An 8,984-nucleotide genomic window follows, 5' to 3' on the forward strand; every position below is an offset into this window, starting at 1 on the left:
CGCCGTTAAGTAAAATGGCTTGCTTGTTCACTGAACCGCTAATTAAGCTAATTGGCTGCGACCTTCATACAAGCACTTATAATTTTAGGAAGGAAACAGTTAGGCAATTGCCGAAGTGGCTAAATTATCGTTGCATGGTTGCAAATTATCGCGACTTGTTTTGGAGAAATCTATGAAAGCATATCATCCATCTTTTTTGAAGTCAATTTATTTATTTAAATAATCGTGCAACCCCCCTTAAAACTTTCACCATTGATTTAGACTTAGTCCAACTTCATATGAAAAAAAAAGTTATATTTTATTTAAAATTGCCTTAGTGCTCGAACATCATTAAGCCATTTCTATAGCCATAGCATTAGACAACGTAAATACCAGCTAACAGACGCAATACCTACCCTTATAAATAAATCCTCATGCCAGACAGTGGGAAAAAAACATTACGCATTAAAATATTCTGCCACTGGCTCTATAGTTAGTAAACTATCTACGACTAACGGAAGTTGATGATTGTATAGTACAGCAACAGTAAAGAGTGTTTGTAAATATCTGATAAAATTAAGTTACCTACTTACACACGAGTGAAACACATCATACAATAATAAAAAGTGAGATAGATAAATACATATAGTTCGAGAATAATAATAGTACGTGCATTGACAAACAGAGTGCAGTAGTATCGCACTTCAATGAAGAATGGGTTCGTTCATCAACCTAAATTTAGATTAACTCACATACACAAAAAATATTCTAGAATAAAGATAAATAGATATATAACATAATATTATTGTTAGAAAAGGATATCAATAGTTTTGAATAAAATCCAAATAAATCCTAATCCTAAAATATTTATGATTCTAAATTTAATTTTTTTGAAAGTCCAAATTGTCTTTTAAATAATTTATATAAAAGTTTTTCTGAAAAACAGCCCCAAGGTCCAAAAAAATGACACTCCAATTCAATTGAAATAATTTTAAAAACATACCATCTTTAATATTTGACCGATTTTATAAAATCATTAATAAATCCTAAATTTCTAAACCAATTTTAATCAAATTCACAAAATAAGCTATCCTTTTAATACACAATCGAATGTTAGTAATCAATTTTTCCAAACATTTTCTACTTCGGAAAAATTTAATTGGGTCATTTTTATTCAACTTCAATAAATTCAACCTAGTGAAACAAGGCCAAATCATTGAAGCACGATTTTCTCATAAACGAACCGTTCAATTTTGTTCAAATTCCAAATATATCCTGTCCTTTAGGTATATTATAAGAATTTAATATACAAAAAGTCGTAATTTATTTCATTTCGCTAAAATTTTGGTCAAGGTTTTTCTATCAAAATGAAAGTAGTTCAAATGTAAAATTGTTCCTATTGTATATAAACAAAGGGGGCGTGGACGCACGATAAAAAAGGCGGATACTTAAGGTGTACACGATTGGAATAAGGTTGGATAGAGGTAGAATTGTATTGAACCAATCGTACATCGTATAATATATTATAGGGGAAAGTTTTAAGTTGAATACAGTCGTGTTCATAAATATCTTGTGGAATTTATTTTTTATATCTTTAATTCTTAGAAATCTATTTATAAAATGTTTGTTTATTTTTATTATTTTTTAGTAAACGAATTTAGAAATGAAACAAAAAATATGGAGGAAAGAAAATATTATCCTCTTGATTCTTGAAATTGAAATTACGTTAAATTTATAAAAAAATGTGAAAATTATTATTTAACGATGGAGAAAATGTTTGTATTCTTGTCCTTCTTGTCCTTGAAAATTAACAAATGAAAGTCCCCCCCCCCTCTTTTATGGAGTGGAAATTTTTATGTTTTGAAGTGAATTTCAAGACATTGACACTAAACATGAAAAATTTTTACGATTACAAATATAATTATGTACATTTTTAACAAAATGTAAAATATAATTAAAAAACAATTGACAGTATAAAAAACACAGAAAACTTTACATTACAGCCACTAGAGGTGGCACATGACGATTACTTAAAAATATTTATAAACAAAATTAATTTATTAATTCTTAAAATAAAATAAATAGAATATTTAAACAATACGTAATTATTTGACCCACATTTTCCTTTACAGTTTTTGTGAAAAATCAATAATTCTATATGTAATTACGTACATATCATAAATAGTTATATTAGGAGACGATAGAGGCGCCATAAAACAAATGAACAAAACAAAAAAATGTTTTTTATTTCATATAAATAAAAAAAGATGGAAGATGTGTCAATATTTATTTATAAAATTACATAAAAAATAACAACAATGAAATCAAAAATTGTAATAAATGAAATTCAATCCAAATGTCGTATTTGTTTATGTGAAAATGTTGATATTATTGATATTTATTCCATTGATGAAAACTGTGGTAAAATTAGTTCAGCTGTTATGGAATGTTCATCCGTACATGTAAGTTAACAAAATAACAAATGAAATACATTTAAAATGCATTTTGTTTTACAAAATAAGTTAAATACATTTTTCAAAGGTCCCAATCTTTTTAAAATGCTACCGAAAATAGTTGGCCTTGCTGTCTTAGACATTTTTTTTTTGTTCGATTAAATTTTGTCTAATTTCTTATATTTTTTTAAAAATATATATGTATTGTCATATCATAAAAAATCGAATCACTTCAAACTCTGACCATCAATTGGGCCTATATTATTCACAGCCTATTCAAGTTTTCAAGCAAAGTTTCTATTAAGTTTCAAAGTGTACACGGAGAGTAAAAATTTTTTTGAAAGAAAACCAACAAAATACTTTTTGTTTGTTCATTTCTCTTTAAAATGTTTTTTTATATGCTTTATCTTATGAGATTTTTTTGTCGGTTTTTCCAATTTCCGAAGCATAATTAACACTTGTGAATTTAAACTGCTGTAGGTAAGCATCTTAAATAATATTCGCGCAGAAATTTTTAGATAGCTTCAACTAGTGAGTCTTGTGTGAGTTTTTGAAAACCGAAAAAAAAAAATTTCTTGAAAACACGTCGAATACTAGAATAAATGGCGGCCGGAAAACCGTCATAGATATGTTAGTTTTTTAAACTTTTCTAATTTATTAAAAATAATGCAAGCACTGATATTCAAAATTATCTTTACAGGGGTTTTTCAACAATAAACTCAGTTAATTATTTATTTTCGCTTGTTTTTATTTCAGATTGAGCCCGATGATGAATTACCCACCATTATATGTAAAATTTGTTTAGTAAAATTACGTGAAGCATATAAATTTCGACAATTATGTCGTTTGTCCGATCAAACATTACGTCAATATATTAATTACATTCTAAATCAAACGACTACAGAAGTATTAATTAATAATATTTTAATAACAAATAATATCAATAATTATCATACTGCACCATCGAATGTCGCTCAATTGATCTGTGAAACAATACCAGTAATAATAAAACCAACCAATGCGAATATTTTAATAAATACCGCACAAAATGATGGATCTACTACGCAACAATTACAAAATAATGGATCTACTATGCAACAATTACAAAATGGTGGTTCTGTTGTGCAACAATTACCAAATGGTGGATGTACTACGCAAAAATTACAAAATGGTGGATCTACGATACAACAATTACAAAATGGTGGATCTACTATGCAACAATTACAAAATGGTGGAATCCCAACCATTTTAACCCAAACAATAAATGACAACTGTGATCTAATGAAAATGCCTATAATGATTAAAGTAGAAAAAACGAAAACTAACAACGAATTTACATCATCATCCATGCAACAAGTTAATAAAGTTGAAAGTGTGAGCTTGAGCCCTTTAACACTTGAGCAAGTCGAGCAAGCTAATTTGGTAAGTATAAAAACCAAAAATTTATTTATGTGATTCCTTTGAAGTTTTTTAAAACTCGCTAATTACGAAAAGTAGCAGCCTCATGTGTCGTCTGGGCTTCCTTTACCTTTGAAATCGAAATTGAAATTAATCAAAAACTACCTACAATCAACCATGATCCAAAAGAGATTGATAAATTTGGTCATCAAAAGTATCGAATAGAAGGTAGATTTCAAAACAAGCGATATCATTAAAAAATTTGTCAAGTTAGAACAATTGAATTTGGTGTTTAAAATTTACCTAATGTTATTGTAGAGAGTAAGTATTAAATAAATAAATACCACACAAAAATGAAGTTTATTTATTTTTTGTTGGTAAGGGAGCGCCATCTGATTTTCTCATCCCCGAGTTTGTCCCAGTGCCCGTGCGCCACGTTAGCTCAGTGTTAAGTGCGGGTCCATAAACTTATTTGGATTAGATACATGATAACTCTCTGCTTTTCATACTCTCACTTTTTATTTTATTTGGTTGCTCCTCGAACGTTTCGAACCTTTGATTTAATTGATAAAAATAAGAAAATCCACTTTTATTTGCAATTGAACGACAAGTTTCTAAGGAATCAACTGATGAAATTATCCCGGAATATCACCATAAAATTTTTTTGGCCAATTTCTAAGAATTTTGTTTTTAATAATTCCATTATATATTATGGCTAGAAGCTGCAATTTATTTGCTAATTATTATTGATTTCCTTACTTTTTAGAGGGGGAAATTGTTCTGATTTCCCCTGTTTGGATTCGTGCTTGTATGAGGCCTTTACGATATCAAAAAATGTACAAACTGAAATACTGCCAGCAACTTTATTGAAACGATGCAAGGTATGGGGACTAACAACATACTTATTGAATTTTTCAATTAAGAGTTCAGTAAATAAAAAAAGTTTTTATGTCTGCTAAAAATTTAACAAGTAAAAATGCGTTCGCTAGGCTCAGATATTTTGTGAAGATGGTTTTTAGTAGAGACTTGTCCGGGCCCTTAGCGCTTAAACCTGGCACTACTGAAAAATTTTCTTTATATAACTAAACCATAATTTTTTTCTTTATAGGTCGATCAAATTTTATCGTTAGAAGAAAACAGCTCGAGAACAACGAAATTTGCATGTAAATATTGCAATAAAATTTATGAAACAAATCAACAACTCACACGACATGAAAAAACCACACACGGTGAGCGTAAATTCATCTGCAACATTTGTGAACAAAAATTTACAGAAAAATCTGTGTTAAAATCACATATGATGGCAAAACACACACGCGAACGCCCCTTTAAATGTCAATATTGTATTAAAAGTTATGTATCTGGATCACATTTACGTACACACATGCGGGTGCATACGGGTGAGCTACCCTATAAGTGTGAAACATGTGAAAAATGTTTTGCATCCGTTAATGTTTACAAAAAGCATATTAAAACACATTCAAGCTTGCGTCCACATCATTGTACAAAATGTCCATTGACATTTACACGTTTAGAGCTTTTACGATGTCATGTGACACGTGTACATGATGAAGATGATGATGGCGACACAGCATCGGATACATTTCAAAAAGATGCAACTGATTTTGAAGAGTGTAAAATTTGTAAGAAGAAATTTCAACGTAAAGAATTATTAAAACGTCATAGTCGAACACACGCCAATGATAAAAAACATAAATGTATAGAATGTTTAAAAAGTTTTACATGACGATGGGACTTAAAACGTCATTTAATTAAGCATAAACGACTACAAATAGTGCTTGGCCCGCAAAATATTCCTGATGTTGCTATTAAACAAACTTAATTGTAAGAGTTGTATAAAATGTGATTTAAGCTTAGGATTTTAAATTGTGATCTATTATCTAGTCATTCGAGTAAATAAAAACAATTTCGTACGTATTATAAAAAGGTTTTGGTTATTTATTCATACGTGACAAACCACTAATAAAGCGCTATAAATCTTTTTGAAACGTTTAAGGTTAAACAAGAATATAGGGCTCTCAATTTTCATCGTACAATTTAAATTCGTAAATGTATTCACTATCTTTGGAACGGCGGCGTGTAAAACGAATGTGTTTCAGGTCACGTAATGGAGACTTCTAGAAAAGTTAAGTCAATAACGTCTCCTATTTTTGGGTGATAAGAATATTAAACTGTCTTCACTCACTGAAGATATACTTTTGCATTATTGGATCGATAAAATATAGATATAATGAAACACTATTTGACATTAATTAACGCAACAATAAAACTGAGAACGCTATGAGTTCTTATTCTACAATGTTTTTTATAAATCGTTTTCTAGAGCATACTATGAACGTCAATTCATTTTTTTCTTTCTTATTCCGCAAAAGAGAAGCCGCCAGAAGCCTAGATGATCAAGACTTTCTTGGCAAGAGATGATTAGTGTGCTCACAAGCAAAATTGAATGACATAATGCTGTTGCTACCTATTTAAAAATTTAAATCAGACAATCTTTGTGCAGGTAAAGACTCTTCGCTTAAACTTTTGTTCATCTTATTAGGTCATAAAATCAAAAAAACAAGAAAATTTTTTTTGTCGAGTAAGAGAAAAATTTTATTAGGTAACAGAAAAAACTTTTCTAAAACTTTTTGCACATTGACGTCTTCATTTCGATGTATATTGAGCGAGGCTAAACCGTTTTAGGCGATGCAAAGTTGAAAAGAAGAAAACTTCTAAAACGCGAAAAATCTGATAGATATTTGGAAACGTATCGTCCTGTCCGGCAATGCGTTTTTGTCAAAGTTGACGTCGTCGACTCAGATGTCGTCGACGGGAATCATCATGCAAAATTGAAGAGTATAGTCCAAAAGATTAAGCGCAAGAGACTTCATCAAAATTTTTCATCTCGTTGAGCAAGAGACAAACAAAATGTGTAAAAATATTGCGATTTCAGCGTTTTGTCTTCTTTCAAACAAAATTTTCGCAGCATCAGCCAGTTCGATAGCCTCGCTAATATCCAGGTTTTCTGTTTGAAATACTCGACTCAAAGAGGATGGATATTTAACTAGTCAGTGAAAATGCGTTTCATAAATGAATGTATTTACAGGACTATATTATTAGTTCAAATTTATGTGGAGAAATTCCCAATTAAGGGAGAGGGGTTGATCTCGAGACCCTCCCTATGTCCACATGCATGGTATACATCTAACAGAGGTAAGTGTTATCATTTTTATTCATTGTTGAAGCATCACTATTTTGAGACGAATTTGTAATGGTTCTACTTATGACACTTTTATTTGAAAATTAGCGTAACTTTGGGACCGTTTACGTTTTAGTTACTTGAAAGCTGAGTAATGTTCACAGAATTATTTTTAAATACTTTTGAAAGGGATAAGAGATTCGATTTTCTTATCTAATCAAAATATAAAGCACTAAGCGTATATCTAATCTTGTAGCTAAATGCATTTAGAGTATTTTTCATTTAATTCAATTCAAATTTCATTTAAACTCAATAAAAATGGATGAAAATATTAAAAATATGCTTAACGCTAAACGGAAAAAAAGTGATTTAAACAAATTAATTAAAATGTATACAATTATAAACAAATTAAAAGACAACATCACAATTGATTCAAACTTAATCAAAATATTACTTGACATTGCTGACTTAGCCGGTGGAGAAAATGGAATATCATTCAATCAAGTAGACTCAAATTGTATTCGAAACAAATATGGATACATTCAACGATCCAAAAGTAACAAGGGAATTAATCCAACTGGTATTTATTTTGAAAAGTTATACCACTTAAAAGTGATTTTAAATGATTCGCCATCTTTGAGTGATATTGAAATAGAACAATTAACAAATAATTTGTTTAACTTACAAATGAAAATCGTTAATATTTTAAAGCAAGAAAATGAGTTTCCATTTGAAGACGAATTAATAAAAGCAACAAAAGAATCGCGTGCCAATTCTGTAGAACAGAATTACACGGTAAGTCATTTTAATCTTTACATACACAAATTTCCTAAAATACATCATGTACACAAGATTGGGTCAACAAGTCTTCAGAATCATATAATAGTCAACTCTGGTTTATAACCGATCAGGGTCGGATTATTCAATGGGCAAAGTAGGCAACTGGCTAGGGGCCCCGTATCGGTCGGTTTTCGCAAAAATTTAGAAAAGTTAATATTTAAACTGAATGCAGATACTTTACAGAACCATTTTCTTTATTTTATTGTTTTTTATTTCATTTAACAATTTGCATTCCCTAGGAACTCCGACATGGTTAATCCGACCCTGAAACCGATAACAGATAGTATAACACTTTTAAGAAGAAAATTGGTCCCATAAAAATTTTAATATTTTTTCGAAAATCTAATACATTCGTGGGAAATATGACTTCAAAAATCAGTCATATTCAATTTAATTTAATCTTGGTTTTGAAGTGAGCTTAAAAATTGGCCTGGAACTCTTGCCCTTGACAATTTTTGTCTTAACCATTTTTTTCTGTAGCTGGCGTATTTTTCTTTTATTTTTTATTTCATTAAAATTTTTATTTTCATCAACTGGCTTTTTAAGTTGTATTTTCCTCCCAATGTATTCGATTTTCGAAAAAAAAGTTTCAAATAACAAATTTTAATGATGAGGGACAAGTTTCTAGTTAAAAGTGTCCAGAATAAGATGTACCCTTCAACCTCAACAATTTTTGTCTGAACCAATTTTTGTAGCTGATATATTTTACTAAACTTGTGTATGTATCGATTAAAAATGACCCACCTAGCATCTAACAAATAATTTGTATAATTTGTAAAAAAACCGTTAATATTTTGAAGGAAGAAGATGAGTTTCGATTTGATAGTGTAAATTATGTAAAAGAAACACAAAAGTCAAGTTTAAGTCCTAAAGAACATAATTTTATGATTGATATTAGAAAATTTTCTACTCAACGTTATGAAACAATTGCATTAAAAAAAATTAAGGAAGAAATAATTTCATTTGAAATTGAAAATTCTAAGAGTGATATTCGAGATGATATGTATTATTTTGCGAGAAAATTCATTATTATTGGCGAATTATCACAAGAAATGATTGAAGACGAAGATAAAACAATTGAAAAGGATGTGTTAAGTGCGCTTAAGAATTTT

At 29.5% G+C, this 8,984-nt stretch overlaps 1 protein-coding gene across 1 annotated transcript; it reads left to right on the forward strand.

Moving 5' to 3' along the window:
* Positions 1-2,270: 2,270 nt before the first annotated feature.
* LOC123305352 (zinc finger protein 260-like) lies at positions 2,271-5,644 on the forward strand. Its single transcript, XM_044887043.1, has 3 exons — positions 2,271-2,441; positions 3,189-3,854; positions 4,939-5,644. The coding sequence occupies exons 1-3, from the start codon at positions 2,298-2,300 to the stop codon at positions 5,575-5,577; spliced, it is 1,449 nt and encodes a 482-aa protein (XP_044742978.1). The 5' UTR covers positions 2,271-2,297; the 3' UTR covers positions 5,578-5,644.
* Positions 5,645-8,984: the final 3,340 nt, after the last annotated feature.

This window comes from Chrysoperla carnea, chromosome 1 (genome assembly GCF_905475395.1).
Source record: "Chrysoperla carnea chromosome 1, inChrCarn1.1, whole genome shotgun sequence".
NCBI lineage: Eukaryota > Metazoa > Arthropoda > Insecta > Neuroptera > Chrysopidae > Chrysoperla > Chrysoperla carnea.

What these genes read in the sequence shown, in the direction of transcription:
- LOC123305352 (XM_044887043.1), top strand. Translation starts at nt 2,298, where the DNA reads ATGAAATCAAAAATTGTAATAAATGAAATTCAATCCAAATGTCGTATT. An exon ending in TGGAATGTTCATCCGTACAT is followed by an intron (nt 2,442 to 3,188) that starts GTAAGTTAACAA and finishes TTTTTATTTCAG; the next exon opens with ATTGAGCCCGATGATGAATT. An exon ending in AAGTCGAGCAAGCTAATTTG is followed by an intron (nt 3,855 to 4,938) that starts GTAAGTATAAAA and finishes TTTTCTTTATAG; the next exon opens with GTCGATCAAATTTTATCGTT.